At 34.7% G+C, this 20,029-nt stretch overlaps 3 protein-coding genes across 3 annotated transcripts in view; all 3 read right to left on the bottom strand.

Moving 5' to 3' along the window:
* Positions 1-1,479: 1,479 nt before the first annotated feature.
* LOC128557478 (uncharacterized) lies at positions 1,480-3,653 on the bottom strand. The gene is made up of 2 exons (XM_053544862.1): positions 3,494-3,653; positions 1,480-2,447 (listed from the first exon to the last, which is right to left on the bottom strand). Exons 1-2 carry the CDS (start codon positions 3,644-3,646, stop codon positions 2,295-2,297), a joined length of 306 nt encoding a protein of 101 aa, XP_053400837.1. The 5' UTR covers positions 3,647-3,653; the 3' UTR covers positions 1,480-2,294.
* A 1,013-nt stretch (positions 3,654-4,666) lies between these two features.
* Positions 4,667-9,301, bottom strand: LOC123558958 (uncharacterized). Its single transcript, XM_053544574.1, has 4 exons — positions 9,097-9,301; positions 8,359-8,543; positions 6,294-6,415; positions 4,667-4,872 (listed from the first exon to the last, which is right to left on the bottom strand). Exons 1-4 carry the CDS (start codon positions 9,109-9,111, stop codon positions 4,667-4,669), a joined length of 528 nt encoding a protein of 175 aa, XP_053400549.1. The 5' UTR covers positions 9,112-9,301.
* A 5,298-nt stretch (positions 9,302-14,599) lies between these two features.
* LOC123557064 (C2 domain-containing protein 3-like) overlaps positions 14,600-20,029 on the bottom strand; it is a 51,883-nt gene continuing 46,453 nt past the window's right edge. Inside the window, exon 40 of the mRNA XM_053543382.1 lies at positions 14,600-18,231. Within this exon, the coding sequence (XP_053399357.1) occupies positions 18,070-18,231 (162 nt within the window). The 3' untranslated portion in view covers positions 14,600-18,069. The remainder of the gene's footprint in view (positions 18,232-20,029) is intronic.

Genomic DNA, 20,029 nt, shown 5'->3' with positions numbered 1-20,029 from the left:
TTTTAGAATGTGAAGAAATCAAACAAACAAAAATAATTCTTTAACCATGGTACGTTTCGCTTGTTTTGAGCAGCGATTAGTTTCTTATTTGTGAAACATCGATAATCTTCATAAGTGAAGTAGATCTACGTGTGGAACTGACTGACAATTAGTTCCTACTGCCTTTTTATTTTGAAAATCAATCCTTATTTTCTTCAAGTAAGTTCCATTAGAAGTGTTCTACTGCTGATGTATTTAAAACAAATACCAGTTAATGTTTCTGATTTTCCAGATACACCCGTACACTACCTTGCTAAAAAGCAAATGCAACTAATACGCAGAATAACTGACTTTAACAGGCAATAAAATGCTTGCAGAATAATACCTCCCACTGGGTAGTATGTGGAAAGTTCTGATACGGTTTACTCTAATGTTATTGGTAAATTAACTTTTTTTGTTTGTCGAACCGACATAAATATAGGTCATATGGCGAGCTTTTGATGGTTGAGGAAAACCCCAGGTGTCCCTCCGTTCATTATTTCATCACGGACGGGTACTTAGGTAGAACCACCGACCTTCCCTAAGCCAGCTGGATGGCTTCCTCACATGAAGAATTCATCACCACGAGTGAGGATCGGACCCACATCGGTGAGGGCAAGTGATTCGAAGTCAGCGACCTTAACCACTCAACCAAGGAAGCCCACTGATAAATTAACTGCCACATTTAAGACAAATTTAATACCCCAAACCTTCTTTCAGAAAAAAGATATTAGAATGCAAGGTTAACCTGCTAAACAGTTTATAAGTTTAATTGGTTTAAAGTAAATGAAATACTTGTAAATATATTGGAAAAACATGCCTTTACAGAAAGAAATGGACTAGGTTTTTGATCGGAATGAAGGGCATTGTAATTGTATGACGGAATAATGTACCCCACCCAAACATTCCTCGCGTAAACAGTGCGTGGAAGTAAGAGAAAACTGGGTATGTTGCTGTTTTCCAGTTGTCAAAATAATCATGCAAAAACTAATCTAAACGAAAACATTTGGGGGAAAAGCGCTTCAATTATTAATTATAACTTACGTATTTTTGCCGGTTCAGTAACAGAATACAGTTTTTCAGGAAGGTAATCAGTCTCGATGATTGGCTTCCTAAAAACTATATATTTCCCTTCGTTTTATCACTGAACCGACAAAAAAACCTTAATGAAAATTAATAATTAAGACTTCTATTTTTTTTCTTTTTATTGATGTATGGTTGTAGCCATTGCAGGACAGAGCGGCAGTGATGAGAAACAATCATATCTATCTTCCGCGGTAAGATTCAGAAAAAACAGAATTATTCTGAATATTGTTATAAACATATTTAAATAATTACGTTGGTGCACTTTTTTATTGACCAGGCAAAATAGTAAATAAGGGAGTGAAAAAAAAAAACTGTTAGAAATAAGTGATAGACGAGTTTCCAGTTGAATAGTAACTTCCGACAATTAATGTCAAATTCCCGAAAACACTTTTTATATCAAAATACACCAAACAAAATCTGTCTACACATATATAAATAAATATATTTACACCAATATAAACTACAATAATTTACTCTGTCCCACACACTTCGTTGTTTTCAAATGCAGTAGTTGTTTTCGGGTGTGGGTTTAGCCGCTGCCAGAGTTATAGGTATACTTATGAAAATTATAATCCTAACAACATTCAAAATATACGTTATATAACATAGTTCCATTCATAAACATTACAGATGAATAATCAATGGTAAAGTAGTCCAGTCCATGGTGCATTCCATTGGGCCACTTGGAATATACTTTAGTAAAGTGGTCCAGCATATCGTTACTTCACTGCAAAATTAACCCTTCCATACAGGTTAAAGCCTATGAACATGATGAACAAGTTCAAGATTTATATAAAAACAATATATATAATATTATCTATGTAACAATATATATTTCAATTCAACTTCAAAAAAGTATGAAATAAATAATGGATATTACAAGAGTGTACTCATACTGAATTCACCAAAGTCGTTGAAAAAAAAACGCGAGGCTATACCGATTTATTCAACGAGTTTGATAAATTTAATGAAGAAAGACAAACTTACATTCAATTTTTCACATTTTAGCTATCTTTTGCTGTAGCATCGAAATTTCTTCTTTCTTTACTACTGAAGACCAATTAAGTTTGGCCAATGTCTACCACTCGAAGGCCTTGATCGTAATACAAGAAAAAAGTAATTGCTTCATTTCATTCTCAAGCGGTCAAAAATGTTGATAATTGCTCGTGTGTTGATAAGATCGTGTTTCCTCATATTTCACATCCAATGACATCCCAGCGGAGAACGGGCTTAATATTAAAATTTTCGACATAGAGAGCAAAACATTTGCCGACTACAGGCTCGAGAAACAAATTCACAACAACTTCGTTTCCAGCATCCGGTATTACGTTTGCTTCAAACACCTGAAAAATATTGGCATTTGAAAATACGAATGTACTAACATTTAATCAACGAGCATGTTCTATAAAGTCGTCTGGATAACATAAGATTCTATGAGCCAAATGTAAATCCAGGGACGGTATCAAAAGATGCAAAATTGAGTTTGTAGACCAGTCTCAAAATTCCATTGTCCGAATGGCCGGTGGTGTGCTAAGTCTGGAACTACCATTGCCATGTTGTATTCTGTGGCTGTTCCCCAAAACTCTTAAAACAGACTTGCCCTTTTGTATATATAATAAAACAGACGTCGCCGTTTCAAAAGTCCATAAGTATAAATGGTAAGTAAAAGCCTCAGTGTATAAACATATAACGATATGAATAAAAGAGAGGGTAAAACTGCAAATTTATCATTCTAATACGCTTCTCTATTAAAACACTCTTACGCTAGAATGACGTCACGTTAAGGTGCGGTGACGTCAACAATTTTGTTGCGACCAAGAAAGAGCGCTTCTATATTTTATCTACTCTTTCAAATAAAGGGCATATTAGAATCGAAATAATTTATAGCACAACCGTGTTTTAACACTATTTATACACTCGGGTGGTAATATGTCGTACAAATAACTTCACTCGGGCTGCGCCCCCGTGAAATAATTACGCCCGACGTATAACCACCCATCGTGCATAAATAGTGTTAAAGCACTCTTTTGCTATAAATTATTTCGTAAGTCAATATCAATTAAGAATTGCGTAAAAATAACTTGCATATGAAATATTATATTGGCTGTGAATCGACTTCATACACTTTGAAAAACACTCGTGCATTTCCTTTAAATATTCCTGATGTATGTACGTAGTAAATATCGTATTAACCTTGAGCCTGCTGGCGGCAAGCGACCAGTGCAGACCAAAATCAACTTGCACGTCCGTGGTCTGCACTGTTCGCTGTTCATTCAGTATATTTTCAGTGAACACCACTTCGAATAATAAGTGGTATTGCCCAGATTGAATGATGGACCAATTCGTTTTTCGAAATATAGCAGGCTAAAAGTTAAATATACTATCTTACCCTTGCATTGTCAGCCGCTGTGAAGACCCATGCAATGTCGCAGTCGTCACTCCAGTTTATCTTAAAGCTGGTCACTCTTTCATCACAGCATCCATCTAGTGTTACATTTCTCCATCTACCTTGTGTTACAATTCCCCGAACTTTAGCTTTCATGTTCAGTATTACCTAATGCCGTATAAAAAAACAGATATTTTGCTTCAGTAGTCAAAGCGTTCCGATAATCCCATGTATAACTTTAGTTCGATTTTGATAAGATACTACTAAGTTATAGTATTGTTTCAGTGCAGACATGGGGGGGGGGGGGGGGGGGGGCGTACAGCAATAATTTTATTACAAAATTAGAGTAAGTTTTATGAACTTAAATCATAAATCGTAATGAGAAAAAAACATGTGAGAAAGTTAAAGAGGCTATATGAGTATCATAATGCAGCATGGATCCAGACCAGCCTGTGCATCCGCGCAGTCTGGTCAGGATCCATGCTATTCGCTAACGGTTTCTCTTATTGCAATAACTTTGAAAGCGGACAGCACGGATCTTGACCTTGGTCTGGATCTATGCTGGTCGCAAAGCCACTATGTTGGTTTTCTCATGTCGCGGCTCAATTATTGCAATTAGAGAAACCGTTAGCGAACAGCATGCATCCCGTCCAGACTGCGCGGATGCGCAGGCTGGTCTGGATCCATGCTGGTCTCAAATGCACTATTTCGGTTTGCTCATGGTTCGGCTCATATGTTAGCTTGGCTCTCAGTCGTGTAAACTGTATGAAGTTCGTGTATTGTTTCGTTAAAATAATTTCTGTGAAAAAGAAGTTATTAACAAATCAAAATTACAGCAAGGGACAAATGAAGCTTCTGAACACATAGCATTTTCTGTTTGTTTGAAATACATATAAGATTATCATTTATACGGCGTATGCATATAACAGAGACGTCTGGCGTATAACAATAGCCTGTCGGACATTCGTCATGGTGACCTGAATAGAATCATGATATGAAACTTTTTCGCGGTTATAGTTCATGATATTTAAATTCATATAAGTCTTTATAGACTAGTTATAAAGCTTATATGAACGTTTATTCAGAAGTATTTTCATTTGCATTTCATGTCTTACCGTGTTCATGACAGAAAGTAACTGTTTCAGATGGTATAATCCTGCTGTGTCGTTGATCAATTCACATTTTTCGATTAAATACTGCTTCAGTCAATTCGGAAAAAAGTCTTACCATAATATACTCCTTGTCCAAAACAAAACCCCCTATCTCATTTTCGCCGAAGGGAACAGTGTCAAGTCGTGATTGTTCTGCATCTTCGTCTTCATTATTCGCGAGACTTGTGTAACCGACTGTATCCATCAGGTGAGCACCACACGTACCAAGGTCTATGAAAAATAAATGTGAGATTATTCACTTATTCCGGTCTGTCTCGACAGGACTGTAGTACGATAGGATGTTTGTCTCGACGGGCCTGTAGTACTATAGGATGTCTGTAGAAAAACAACGAAAATGACCGAAGCTTTGGAACCCTAAGGAAGCTTTTTTACCTTGTTTTCTGTGCGAATGATTGCAAATGCATTGGCAAGTTGAGAACCAGATGTCGAATATATAAACGCAAAGAGATTCTTTTGAAGTGAGAGTTGTTACTGAGCTACGTAGTGCAACAGAAGTTACCTTTCTGAGTAACATAGTTTAGGTGTGGTGTCCTTTTTAGACTGTAGTTACCATTCTAAGTTACATAGTCTAACTCTAGCTACCTATCTTAGCTACATAGTCTAATTCTAGTTACCTTTCTGAACTAAATAGTCTAATTCTGGTTACTTTTCTTAGCTACATAGTCTAATTCTAGTTACCTTTCTGAACTAAATAGTCTAACTCTGGTTACTTTTCTTAGCTACACAGTCTAATTCTAGTTACCTTTCTGAACTAAATAGTCTAATTCTGGTTACTTTTCTTAGCTACATAGTCTAATTCTAATTACCTTTCTGAACTAAATAGTCTAATTCTGGTTACTTTTCTTAATAGCTACATAGTCTAATTCTAATTACCTTTCTGAACTAAATAGTCTGACTCTGGTTACTTTTCTTAGCTACTTAGCCTTTCTGAACTAAATAGTCTCATTCTGGTTACTTTCCTTAGCTACATAGCTTAATTCTAATTGCCTTTCTGAACTAAATAGTCGGACTCTGGTTACTTTTCTTAGCTACATAGCCTTTCTGAACAAAATAGTCTAACTCTGGTAACTTTTCCTAGCTACATAGTCTAATTCTAGTTTAACCTTTCTGAACTAAATAGTCTAACTCTGGTTACTTTTCTTAGCTACATAATCTAAATCTAGTTACCTTTCTGAACTAAATAGTCAAATTCTAGTTACCTTTCTGAACTAAATAGTCTACTTCTGGTTACTTTCCTAAGCTACATAGTCTAATTCTAATTACCTTTCTGAACTAAATAGCCTGACTCTTGTTACTTTTCTTAGCTACATAATCTAAATCTAGTTACCTTTCTGAACTAAATAGTCTAATTCTAGTTTTCTTTCTGAACTAAATATTCTGATCCTGGTTACTTTTCTTAGCTACATAGCCTTTCTGAACTATAAAGTCTAATTCTGGTTACTTTTCTTAGCTACATAGTCTAATTCTAATTACCTTTCTGAACTATATAGTCTGTCTCTGGTTACTTTTCTTAGCTACATAGCCTTTCTGAACTAAATAGTCTGACTCTGGTTACTTTTCTTAGCTACATAGCCTTTCTGAACAAAATAGTCTAACTCTGGTTACTTTTCTTAGAAACAAACTCTAGTTACCTTTCTGTTTCTTGTAAGCAGTCCAGCTATTCCAGTCCATATCAAGACAACTGGCAGATTTTTCAGTAGCGTTTATCAAAAAACATTCCGTGCTTGAATTCTTGTGAAAAATCCCAATGCATCTGTAAAAGACAACGCTTTATAAATATAATATACCAACATAATCTAGAAGGGCACTGGTATCCAAGTGTTCGACAAGCGGTCGGTTTTGTAACTATCTTCCGGGGCGGCGCCTTGTATGTGTGTTACTCCTGCTTGTTTTGTTGTTGTTGTTTTTTTGTCATTCATTTGTTTTTATATCTTTTTGTACATTAACACGTACAACTTTTATGTGGAGTGTTGTATAAATGGCTGCTTTCTTTGATGTGGCTTTTACAGTCGGACTTTTGTTCTTATTCCTATAATGTTTTAATGTCAATTATGTTGAACCTTAAAGTCTGATGACGTTAAACACCCCTTGCCTAAGTATATTTGGATTGCTTTTAGTTGTTAGCTGTGTTTCAGAAATGAATTTGCATTATTCAATTTGTTTTCACTGGACGCTTTGCTTTTTTCTTCGATATCATTGATGGTACTTTTACTAAAACAATGAGTCTACTAATGCCTATTCTGAAAACAAACAACATGTGAGCCGCACTATGAGATAATGAACACAGTCGCTTAGCGACCAGCATGGATCCAGACCAGCCTGGTCAGGATCAATGCTGTTCGCTTTCAAAGCCTAGTGCAATTAGAGAAACCGTTAGCGAACAGCATGGATCCTGACCAGACTGCGCGGATGCGCAGGCTGGTCTGGATCTATGCTGGTCGCAAACGCACTATGTTGGTTTTCTCATGGCGCGGTTCATTTCATAAATAGCGAGTACAGACTACTGTTTATATAAGCTACATGTCTATTAATCATTAAAAAGGGCAGTGAATTATAATAAACCTGCGGTATCATCAGACCTTTTTGTTGATATAAGTATATGACATTATTACATGTATTTCAGTGAATTGTTGAAATGTATCTGGTATTTTCACAGTGAAAAAAAATCAAATAGGATATTCACTGGTAAGAAACTATAAAATGGGTCATATTTAGTCAAAACATAAAATAAAAAGAAAATGTGTTTGTTTTACATGTAAGATCAAAGTATCTTTCATTCATGAACACCATATCTTATATTTTCACTCATGGCTATGCCATATTTGATGTTCACTCGTGAAAAATATTTCAATCCAACTCTGAAACAAAAAAATATCCTACCTATTTAATTCTGTTGATAAAACATGTTTACTCCAGTTGTAAAACATTTGCAAGCCAAAATTAATTTGTAGTTAGTGTAAGTACAAGTTAAAACCAGATACAATATTTTCACCAGTGGCATAGCTACAAGTGAAAATATAAGATATTAATATGTTCATGAGTGAAAGATGTTTTGATCTCACTTGTAATTTTATTTTATGTTTTTATTATTTTATGTTTTGATCTCACATTTAATTATTTCATCTTTTATTTTACGTTTTGACTAAATACTTCCATACTGTCGTTTCTTACAAGTGGAAAATACATTACATTATATTATATATTTTCACTGTGGAAATACCAGATGTTTTTCACTCTAATATAAATTTCGGTAATTCACTGGAAAACGTGTAATAAAAGTGTATATGCAGTAAATGCTGACCAGTATTTTAGTGGTAGTGCACATTTATACTGTGTGTTAAGTGCTGAGTGCTGCTTAAACCTAATCATTGTATAGTGTCAATACACATAAACTTGTTAATTTTATAATTATATAATTTATGTTAAAATTGTTTATATTCTGAAATCTAGTATACCGTCACAAAACGTCAGGCAGCTGAAGTTTCGGATTTTGATAATTTAAAAAAAGCCTCCGGCAGCTGAAGATTTCCGACGGATTTTGTAGACTTGGAAAATCAAACAAATTTATATTCTTATTTAGGGGTATATTAAATACATATTATATATTCAAACCTTGTTAACTAATTTAGTAAGTGGTTAACAAACAAAATATAACTCGTAAAGATAGTCCTTATCAAACATACTGGTTTTACAGACCTATGTTGAGAACAGCATTTTAGCAAACATGCCATAAGTGGCATTATTCCCGCGTAATCCTTGACACATTGGTATTTCCGGTACGAGTCATCTGGCATCATCAAACACGCTCGTGGGTTCTCTGCCTGGATAGCAGCCAAGACTACCCAACAACCAGCCGCCGCCACACATAGAATTGTCGTTTTCTATAAGAAAAAAAAACTGTAACTAATAATCATAAATTAATATAGAATCTACCCATCTTAAAGATTTTATGGATTTTTTATGCATGGAAATTATATTTCAGAGATATTCTGACGAAGAAAATATTTTCTCTGTATGTTTGATGTCTGACATGCACAGTGTCAATGTCGCTCTCCTTCCTCTGTACTCTAAGAGGATGCTTTTTGAATTGATACTTTTGATAAACATAATGACGATCCGACATGTAATGTGACATTAATATTGTATATATCGCGTATATCAATAAAAATTTGCCATTGATGATCAAAAAATGACTAAATAAAAACTATATACTCCATTATAATTACATATACTAGACCTTCAAGCAAACATGGCTTCACTAGCTGCATAAATCTAAAGTGTTCAAGAAAATATAAACATTGATGTTTTCAAATTAACAATTAGGTTGCAAATGTCTTTTTTTTTTCTTTTTCAGCACAAAATATCCAATTCACATCTTTTACCTGCCGATGACATTGCGGTATTTCCGTATGAACAACAAAAGAAAGAACAAACCAGTAATCCGACCATGTTTCTCTCCTTTTATCCAAGAATCGTCTGCGTTTCTAATGCTTTGTTTTCCCTGGCTTCTCAAAGAGTGACTGTAAACATAAATGTATTTCTCAGGAACCGGCGACGTATGTAAATTTCAGGCCGACATATAACAATTGTTTGTTTATTTGATTTGAGTTTTACATTATTTTTCAACGGTATTACACTTACGTTAGCCTTACCTGTATTCATCGATACCATAGCTATTGACAACCTCTCAACATGAATAACCAAATTAGGACAAATAAAAACAAAGTAAAGTATAGTTTTGAAAGTCGCATTGCATAAGACAAACTGTAGGATCCTCTGGGGAAAAAACTCAATCTGTCTAGGGAGGACAAAAAAAAGCATAACTGAGCCGCGCCATGTGAAAACCAACATACCAGGATCCATGTTGTTCGCTTTCAAGGCTTCAGTTTCTGAACAGCCCGAGAATTTACCCTCCTGTTAATACATACTTTGAAAACGACAAAACAGCATTTTTTTCTAGAATATGCATTGGCAAGATTTTCAAGGAAGAGAAAAAAAGGGTGTTGCTAAAATCAACGAATGTTAGTACGACCTTCATTGGGCCCTTTGTCATCATAGCCATACTAGTTATGTTACGGTAAGATACAATATATGCCAACAAAATAACTGAAAACAAACGCACCGCCATGCGGGTGCAGACGCTCATCTGATCTTTTTGTTTCTGTAAAATAGAAATATTGTCCTACCCTTGATCTTCTAAGTCCAAAAGGGGCCATAATTCTTGCAAAAGGCAATGTAGAGTTACGGTACTTGCTGTGCAGAGTCAACTTTGAATGGCAAATAACTGCTCCAAACTTTAAAGCAATAGATTTGACCATTAAGAAGAAAAAGTGACCTAAACGCAAAACTTAACCTAAAAGTCTGATATTTTTTAAGTTTACAAAGGGCCATAATTCTTGCAAAAAGCAGGATGGAGTTATGTTTCTTGTTGTACAAAGTCAGCTTTTGCTGGTGAACAAGTGTTGCAAGTTTTAAAGCAATAGCTTTGATAGTTCAGGAGAAAAGCGGACCTAAACACAAAACTTAACCAAGAAATCTGATTTTCTAAGTCCAAGAAGGGCCTTAATTCTTGCAAAAAGGAGGATGGAGTTATGTTTATTGCTGCACAGAGTCAGCTTTTGATAGTAAACAAGAGTTGCAAGTTTTAAAGCAATAGCTTTGATAGTTTAGGAGAAAAGCTGACCTAAACACAAAACTTAACCAAGAAATCTGATTTTCTAAGTTCAAAAAGGGCCATAATTCTTGCAAAAAGCAGGATGGAGTTATGTTTCTCGCTGTGCAGAGTCAGCTTACGATGGTGAAAAAGAGTTGCAAGTTTCAAAGCAATAGCTTTGATAGTTCAGGAGAAAAGCGGACCTAAACATAAAACTTAACCTGGCAACGCCACCGCCAAAACCAACGCCAACGCCGATCAAGTGATAACAATAACTCATCACTTTTTTTCTCAAAAAGTCAGATGAGCTAAAAACGCATAGAAACTAAGACTATTCAGATTCAATGAAAAAATTATGCCAGAAGAAACAAAAACCTCTACAGTTTAGCCCTTCTATCCTGTACCCAACGGACTGGTCCGTCATCCAATTTGTGTAATACCATTTATTAAGTGTAGGTCCGCGCAGGCTGATCTTGGTCTGCACTGGTCGCAAAGGCAGAAACACATTTCTACAGTATATCCTTACAAAACTTTGAAATTCGTATCAATCATACGTCAATAAGGTAATCAGTCTCGGTGACTGCTCTTAATTAGTCTCGTTGATCACATCTTTTAATGTTATTTCACATGTGCGTCAAAATTGAACCGATAAAAATTAATTATTTATAGTTAAGTTTTAGAGTGTCAAAGAGCGAGTTTTCTGACCTAACCAGAGTTCTGAAATTGCCACAATGCAACACTACATTTTACACTCCTGTTCTTTTCAGCACCGATACAGAATGTATGAATTGCATTTATAGCTTGATCTTAATGCAAGTAATGCTGCAAAACATTTTCTAGTAGGATGGTTGAATAATTTCATCATTCCAATAGTTAAGTACTTGTGTCTTTTCAACTCAAGCGGTTAATACAAGACAGAGCCGGGTCAGAAAATGAATAAAGCCCTCGTGCCATTATGAATTCCGGGCCGATTATCACCTCCCGCCCGGCTCTGTCGTGTATTAATGTCTTATAATAATGTTTGGTTGCACTACTCAAGGGGTGTAATAACAACTTAGTTTGGGGCACTTTTGTCTCAAAATTTGTGTTAAGTCGTACCCGGAAGCAATATGGGTAAAATATAAATGAGTGCACTAAACTTATTCTTGCACATTTAGACAAATTACAGACATTCTTCACGGTAAGGAGCGAAGTAAATTTTCGTATTTATGTACCTGTCAAACTCATCAAATGGTTTGCCATTCTAAAAATGTGGAAACACACATAATGAAAAAAAAACTGCAGTTTTCTTAGCAGTAGATCTATTTTATGAAAAGCAGTCATAACATTTTCACATAGAAGAAACCTGTAACTTCGTCGAAATTTTGAAATTGTGTGGTACGAATCATGTGGCTTTACAACGCATACCCGAACGTGTAGACTTACAAAGTATGTTGAGATCAAATAATCTGTAATAATATTAATTTCTTTCTTCATACTGACACTGATATTTTATCAGAAAACCATTTTCTCTCTATAGGCTCATCTCAACACAGACAGAGGTAAGAGATATTGTAATTTTTTTCAGGAAGTGCTATTAGAGAGGATTGATTTTATGGCCAAGTGCTTTACATAAAATTTAATGACTCTAACGACTGATGCCAGTCTACCCAATATGTTGAAACACGGAATTCTAGCTCTAAGGTAAATATTTTACATGTCCTGTTTTATTACTAAAAACCAAGCATTGTAAATCTGAGATAAAAAACAGTTTAACGTGCAGACCAGTGACAGACCATTATGACTTCCAGTTTTGCTGCATGACGACCGGTTCATTCTAATAACATACAGATGAAGTCACAAGGCCATCATTAAAAAAAATGTTTGTTTTCAGTGCTCCTACCGACCCACAGAATTGCCGCGACTCGATTTCTTTTGGGCTTTCTGGGTAAACAAAAAAGATTTGTTCGTGCTGTTAATATTCAAAAGAAAAAAATAGCGACGACCGACCCAACTGAAAAATTCTGGGACATACAATTGTTTAATGATGGCCCAAGTTCAGCATTATTTGGATTATAATTAGATATTTCTATGACTATGTTAGAATGAAAATAACAATTCAGATGTTGTGAGCGCTGTCGTTTTGCCTAACCAGTGTCACTGATAATAACCTCTAAAGATGAAGGGCTTAAGACTGAACATGGAATGCTTTCAACTGTATTTGTGTTCACGTTAATTATATATAGGGTCGTTTAAACTGTATATGTGCTTTCAACGGTATATGCGGTACATGCCTACAGAAGCATTTGCATTTTTCTTTACTTTATATGTACCGTAGTTATTTCATTTGTATATGCGGTGCATTCGGCTTCGTATCGAAATAAGTTTGTGTGCGGTGTTTTCAACTGTATATGCGCTGGTTTTAACTTAATTGAGCTGCGCTATGAGAAAACCAACATAGTGCATTTGCGACCAGCATGAATCCAGACCAGCCTTCGCATCCGCGCAGTCTGGTCAGGATCCATGCTGTTCGCTAACGGTTTCTCTAATTGCAATAGGCTTGGAAAGCAAGATACCAAGTCGAAGTTTCTTATCAGTAACTGGAAATTTAGACTTACTAAGTTAAACCCATTCACGATACTAAAGTCGAAATTTCGAGTTACTAAATTTAAATTTTCGAGATAATAAATAAAGAGCATTAATTTTGGTACTAATGTCCTGGTGTATATAATGGCGATGAAAGTGTAGAAAACATATATAAAGCAAGTCCCGCCTCCTCGTAGCCATGTTTTTAACGAAACAATGAAATTGGTAGAGGGTCCCCCAGGGAACATTTCTGTGATATTATTTCAAAATCGAGCCAGTGGTTTCTGAGGAGATTTTAAGTTTTTCCTTTTGGTTGCCATGGCAACCAGAATTTTGCCTGGATGACCTAGATTTGAAGAAATCTGAAAGGGCACTCCTCTGAAGTTTGGTTGAAATTGGCATAGCGGTTTAGGAGATGTTCCTTAAGAAAATTATGGCTGGCGGACGAACTGACGACGGACATATGACGATCCTAGAAGCTCACCGTGAGCAGGTGAGCTAAATACCTTATTTATACTGATCTTTATAAGACTTTTGTCTTTATGAAATCTAGGTCAGATTTTAAACTGGATCATCTGAGGACAAAAACATTATCACTCTGTCAAATAATAGAGAATTTCAAAGATTTGTTAACATTTCAGAGGCCACATTTTTTGTTTGATCTCTATGAATCTTGGTCAGAATGTCTGTTTTCATAAAATCTAGGTAAAGTTAGAAACTAAATAATCTAGGGTCAAAATCAAGGTCACTAGGTAAAATCATAGAAAAACCTTGGTAACACGAGAAAAACAAATTTTTTACCTGATCTATATGAATAAAATCTGGAAAGTAGATCCCTCGGAAGCACCGAAAACAATGCAAACAGTGAAAATTGCAGACTCGATTTGATTGGGTCTGTTCATGAGCAGTAATGAAAAATGCATCACTGCCCACGCCCCCTAGCACCGGCTTAAGCAGTATTCAATCTTCAAATCTAAATGAGTTGAATCAATGATCCCGAAGGACCAGAAAATAAAGCAACACTGAAACCTAGTTAGAATGTTCACAAAATCAAGATCAAGGTTCGAAATTGGGTCATCTTGGGTCTAAAACTTGGTCAAGGTAAAATCATAGAAAAAGCTTTGTAAACACTTAAAATTTCTACATTTCTACCCGATCTTCATAAAACCTGGCCAGAACATTAATAAATATAGGAAAAAATTGAAAGTGGGTCATCCAAGGGCAACAATATATTCACAATGTCAAATCACAGAAAACCTTACTAATACTGCAGGGGCCACATTTTCTACCTGATCTACATGAAACTAGGCCAACGTGTTTGTCTAAATGTAATCTAGGTTTAATTGGAAATAGGGGTAAATGTCAGGTGAGCGGTACTGGGCTATCATGGTCCTCTTGTTTCCATCATTCGCAAGACCACAGCACAGCAAAACACAATACTGGAGATTTGACACTAGAAGCATTCAATCCAACAACAGGCAGACTGAGCACAGTGGAGAATCAACGACATGTGGATGGCAATTTATCCTAGAAGCTTAGCAAGTAAGAAACATTATTCCTGGGCTTGAAGGTGGTCAACTGCATTTGAAAATTTGTAGTTTTTATTATGCTGAAGATTAATTCAACAGACAGTATTTCCTGTCACACAGTATCAAACAGCTATGAGAACTTTGTTTCTACTTAATATGGATTATGGGTAAAAAAAAAGAGAGACAGAAATCCATTCTATGAAAATATTATTTCGTTATCTTTGTACGGATATAAATATACACTATATTACATATAAATAACTAAGCTAATCTACAGTCAGTAAGGTGTCTGGCAGAGCTATTTGCATAAATGTACACAGTACAGTTTCATGTAAAAAATATACACACTTTGCAAAATGTACATAACTTTTAAAATATGTGCACAAAATACATAAAGCAAAATGTACACAACTGACACATTCATATACAAAATGTACACAATTAATACATTCATGTACAAAATGTACATACAACAAAATGTACAAAATTAACAGTTTCATGTACAAAATGTACAAACAGCAAAATGTATTAAACTTAAAATCCAAGTACATAGAGCAAAATGTACACATTTTATAAATTCATGTACATTTACAATTCATGTACATTTACAATTCATGTACATTTACAATTCATGTACATTTACAAAATTGTGGATGTAAAGACAGTAATGCCTTAGATATATAACAACAATGTCAAAGGCTCTTTGCCAGAATTCATAATTATCATACATTACAGAAAGTTACAATTAGGGTAACCCTAGCATCTATCATTTAAACCTAACCTCTACGTACCTTATATATCAAAATCCTTGTAATATACTATGCCTTCTACTGATCATTTTAGTAATAAATGTCTGTATATACTTTATATATTTATAAATATACAAGCAGTGACAAACAATGCTTTTATTTTCAAGTTCGTTGGACGGAAAATGTTAACTGTAGCTACCTCTGAAATAATCACTAGGTATGTTGTGATGATTGTTGCAATGGTTTTTGTGATGGTTGATGTGATTATCTATGTTTTGTGATGATATGAGAACAAAAGTTTGTCATATGTGGAGAAGATATAACTTTGATGAATAAAGCAAAAAAAAAAAATAACAGCAGCTATCTCTAATGAAGAAAATCACCACAAAAGTGTTAATCCTGTGTTATTTTTTTAAGCAAAATAAGCAACATTATCTGTGTCTCAATGCATTTTAATATATGATACGCATGAAGTGATAAACTGTATAATTTTTTTTTGTAAAACTGGCAAACAACAAAAAATTATTCATTCTGTCCAATATTAATTCCTTCCTAAAAGTGAGAAAAGTACTAATTTAAAAAATAAATGATTCATGATTAAGATCTGCAACCATCTTGACATAAATAATAGTTCAGATTCCAAACGTACACGAAAATAATGGAATACAGACACTCCCCCTGCTCTATTTTGACTAGGGCAGACAAAATCCCCATTTGATGTTTTCTTATTATATCCAAACTTTTACTTCATTCCCTTTTGAATTAATATTTAAACCTAGAGAATTGTATTTTGTATTTTTTCTGTTCTGTTCATCATCATTTAATTTTAGTTTTCATCCAACAAAATCAAAGGGGGGGGGTCGGGTCAGCCTATGGTCAAATTCAGCAGCAGGGCGGATTTTGTCCAAGGAGGGAGATGGAGGGGATGGAGATTTTGTCCTACATCCTAAAATAATTATTAGATGCCTGAGTTTATTTAATAAGACAAGAATCTATTTTGTTACTACCTGCAACTAAACAGACAACAGAAAAAAAGAGAAGATGATGAAATAAATATCAACAAATACACTTTATATGAAATGACACATATTTACACAGTATATCACAACAATAGGAATGACTAGAGAATGAAATGAGCCACACCATGAGAAAACCAACATAGTGGCTTTGCGACCAGCATGGATCCAGACCAGCCTGCGCATCCGCGCAGTCTGGTCAGGATCCATGCTGTTCGCTAACAGTTTCTCCAATTCCAATAGGCTTTAAAAGCGAACAGCATGGAGCCTGACCAGACTGCGTGGATGCGCAGGCTGGTCTGGATCCATGCTGGTCGCAAACCCACTATGTTGGTTTTGTCATGGCATGGCTCAAATTATGCTTTATGGTTCAGGTTCTTATTCTAAGATGCAAAGAAAAAAAGAAAAATTGTTTTATTTGACATTCAAGAGGGTGAAAACTAAAAAGCCATTATGTCTTGAAAATTTCGAAGTCTTTAAACAAAACGTTTCTTCAACACAGCACTAGAAAGAAAGAGAAAAATATATAGAATTCTGAAACTGGAGACATAAATTTTGTGAAATGAATCTATGTTCTGTTTGTTATAGAACTACTACAAGGATGAGAAAACTATTTAAGTAAATTCTAGATATCTAAGCAGACTATTGTTGACAACTTAATACACACATAGGGTGCAAATGTGAGTTTCCTGATCCAAAGTCTTTCATTCAATGGCGCACAATTCAAAATTATGTGCACTTGTAAAAGAAACATTTCCAAAACTTGATAGAGTGTCCAAGTGAAAAGATGTTCATTCCATCACTAGGCACAAGAGACCAAAGACCAACAAAATAACATAGGGAGAAATTCAAGAGGGAAAGTGAGATTTTGAAACTGGTAAACCAGTTAAAAATGCTTGAAAATGTAATTAATCATGTAAACATTGAGTTTCTTAATACAACATGAACAGATCTAAAAACAGACTGACACAAAAATAAAGTGTGTAATACAACGTGTGTAATATAACGTGTGTAATATAATGTGCATAATTTAACAAGTGATGCAAAGGTTGAACAAATCTGAACACCGCTGTGTGAGAAACAACGTACAGGCTTTACAACCAGTTAGGATCCAGATCTGAATGCACATCCATACCGTTGGCTTATCAGTAGCTGAAATTGATAAATGAACAGTATGGACGTGGGGGGAAAATAAACACTATGTAAGTGCAATGATCTGGATTTTTCAGGTTGCAAAGTCCTAATGTTGGTTTTCAAATAAACACTATGTAAGTGCAATGATCTGGATTTTTCTGGTTGCAAAGTCCTAATGTTGGTTTTCACATTGCGGCGCTCATATATATAGAAAACAAAACTACACGCTATTTCAGATTCAGTGGCATGTCAAAGCTTAAAAAAATCATTTTACTTTAAAAAAGTAACAACACAAATTTGAGTAATAAAAGGAAGAGAAAAATGAATCTCTGTTTGGTCATGGCTGTTGAATGATATCCAGTTTTGTCAAACACCTATAAAAGCAATAATTACTGCAACAAGAATGAAAAAAAAAATTGAAGTGAAAATTTAATTAATTAACATTTGGCACCCATTTGCTTTTTACATTTATTTTACAAAAATTAGCACTTCCTGAATTACATAAATTACAGATTTAATAGCGACAGATGCGATTATTTCAATTTCTTCTGAATCACATTTTTGCATGTTCAATGATACATTTTAATCTTACTTTTCTATTCCATGTTCATTTTATGTCAGGTTCTGATGTCCTATAACTACTATTTTATGACTAATTAGTAACACCTAAGTAAGTTCCTAAAACTGCTAACTTACTGTCAAGCTTATAACAGTCAACAAAATGCAACATTATTATATATTCAAAACATCTAAGAAAATGGTCATGAAAATTTAGAGGAGAAAATTTTAGCTATTCTTTTCGTCTCCTCAGCTGTAGGTAGGCGAGACTTTGTGTTGAGTTGAGCAAACTTGTCTTTGGTTGTCAGTTTAGAAACCATCTCCGAGGCAACTGCCACTTTTTCTGATTCTTTGGCTGAATCAACCTGCAAGATACAGGTATATTTTAATTAAAATCAAAAGTTCACAGATTCAGTTGCTAGAACATCCCAGTTATAAACTAATAAATGAAACACAAGGGAAGGTAATAAATTTTTAATGCATAACAAGAGCTGTCCATAACACAGCGCGCTCCACTATTCAGTGATTTGACAGTAAAATGAATATATGTCTAAATAAGAGACCTCTACTTTAAAAGCAAAATACACCAAGGGGCATAATTCTGTCAAGAACACAAATTAGAGTTATTGGGATTGTTACCATATATGCAGATGATGAAGTATATATATTTTGAGTTTCAAGACATTATCTTATATAGTACCAAAGTTATGCCCAGAAAATGAAGTTTGTGAAAAAATTTAAGTATGAAAGGGGCATAATTTGGTCAAAAATACAAATCAGAGTTATGGGGATTGTTACCACACATGCAGATGATGATGATAAAGATACATTTTAAGTTTCAAGTCTTTATCTTATATTGTACTAGAGTTATATCCAGAAAGCAAAGATTGCCAAAAAACTTTAAGTATGAATGGGGCATAATTCTGTCAAAAATACAATTAGAGTTATCGGGGTTGTAACCACACATGCAGATGATGATTATGAAGAAATATTTTTAATTTCAGGTCATTATCTTAAGACCAAAGACATGTCTATAAACGAAGCTTTCGAAAAAAATTTAACATGAAAATAATTCCAAGTATAACAACTTTGTGACCTTAACCTTGGGTATAATAAGCCCAGCCCCTGCACATACTTTGTTTGTAGGCTTGACAATGTTTATGTGAATTTACAGTAAGATATAAGCAACAGTAACAAAGATATGACAGAAAAACAAAGGTTGCCGAAAAACTTAACCCTTAAATATAACCTAAGTATAACACCTTGGTGATCTTGACCTTGGGTACATGTATAATGGGCCCAGCCCCTGCACATACTTTGTTTGTATGCTGGACAATGTTTATGTGAAGTCACAGTAAGATACAAGCAATAGTAACAAAGATATATGACAGAAAAACGAAGGTTGCTGAAAAACATTAACCTTAAAAATAATCTAAGTATAAAATCTTGGTGACCTCGATCTTATGTATAATGGGCCCAGCCCCTGCACATACTTTGTTTGTATGCTGGACAATGTTTATGTGAACTTACAGTAAGATATAAGCAATAGTAACAAAAGTATAACAGAAAAACAAAGGTTGCCGAAAAACTTTAACCTTAAAAATTATCTAAGTATAACACCTTGGTGACCTTGACCTTATGTATAATGGGCCCAGCCCCTGCACATACTTTGTTTGTATGCTGGATAATGTTTATGTGAAGTTACAGTAAGATATAAGCAATAGTAACAAAGATATGACAGAAAAACAAAGGTTGCCTAAAAACTTTAACCAAGGAAGCTCACGCTGACGCCAGGGTGAGTAGAATAGCCCCCCTATTCTCCGAATAGTGGAGCTAAAAAACTAGAACACTTTTCAGCATGATACGTCTTGGGTTTAAAATAAGGTTCTATTGCATGCAAGTTTCATTGCCTTATAAACAAGAGGACCAAACCGACCTTAACCATCTGACCTTGCTTCTAACTAGGTTTGGTGAAAATCTTTCAAGCAGTTCATTCAAAAAAGTTGTTTCAATGTTTTTCTATACTTTGCAGTGACACACCAAAAATGCATAGCCATTAAAAGAGACTTCATGATAAGAAGTTATTTTTTGTCTCTTCTTTAAGCTTTAGTGCCCCCTAAACATGCTAAAAGGGACCAAGCAGAACAATAACAATGATACTAC

Source organism: Mercenaria mercenaria, chromosome 5 (assembly GCF_021730395.1).
Source record: "Mercenaria mercenaria strain notata chromosome 5, MADL_Memer_1, whole genome shotgun sequence".
Classification (NCBI taxonomy): Eukaryota; Metazoa; Mollusca; class Bivalvia; order Venerida; family Veneridae; genus Mercenaria; species Mercenaria mercenaria.
The sequence above is the reverse complement of the archived record's forward strand: the minus strand, read 5'-3'. Positions and strand labels throughout refer to the sequence as shown.

Coding starts and splice junctions, on each gene's coding strand:
- LOC128557478 (XM_053544862.1), bottom strand. CDS start 3,646: ATGAAAGCTAAAGTTCGGGGAATTGTAACACAAGGTAGATGGAGAAAT. Junction 2,448..3,493: donor CAGCGGCTGACAATGCAAGG/GTAAGATAGTAT, acceptor AATATTTTTCAG/GTGTTTGAAGCAAACGTAAT.
- LOC123558958 (XM_053544574.1), bottom strand. Junction 6,416..8,358: donor AAATGCTGTTCTCAACATAG/GTCTGTAAAACC, acceptor TGTCTTTTACAG/ATGCATTGGGATTTTTCACA. Junction 4,873..6,293: donor TGCTTACAAGAAACAGAAAG/GTAACTAGAGTT, acceptor TATTTTTCATAG/ACCTTGGTACGTGTGGTGCT.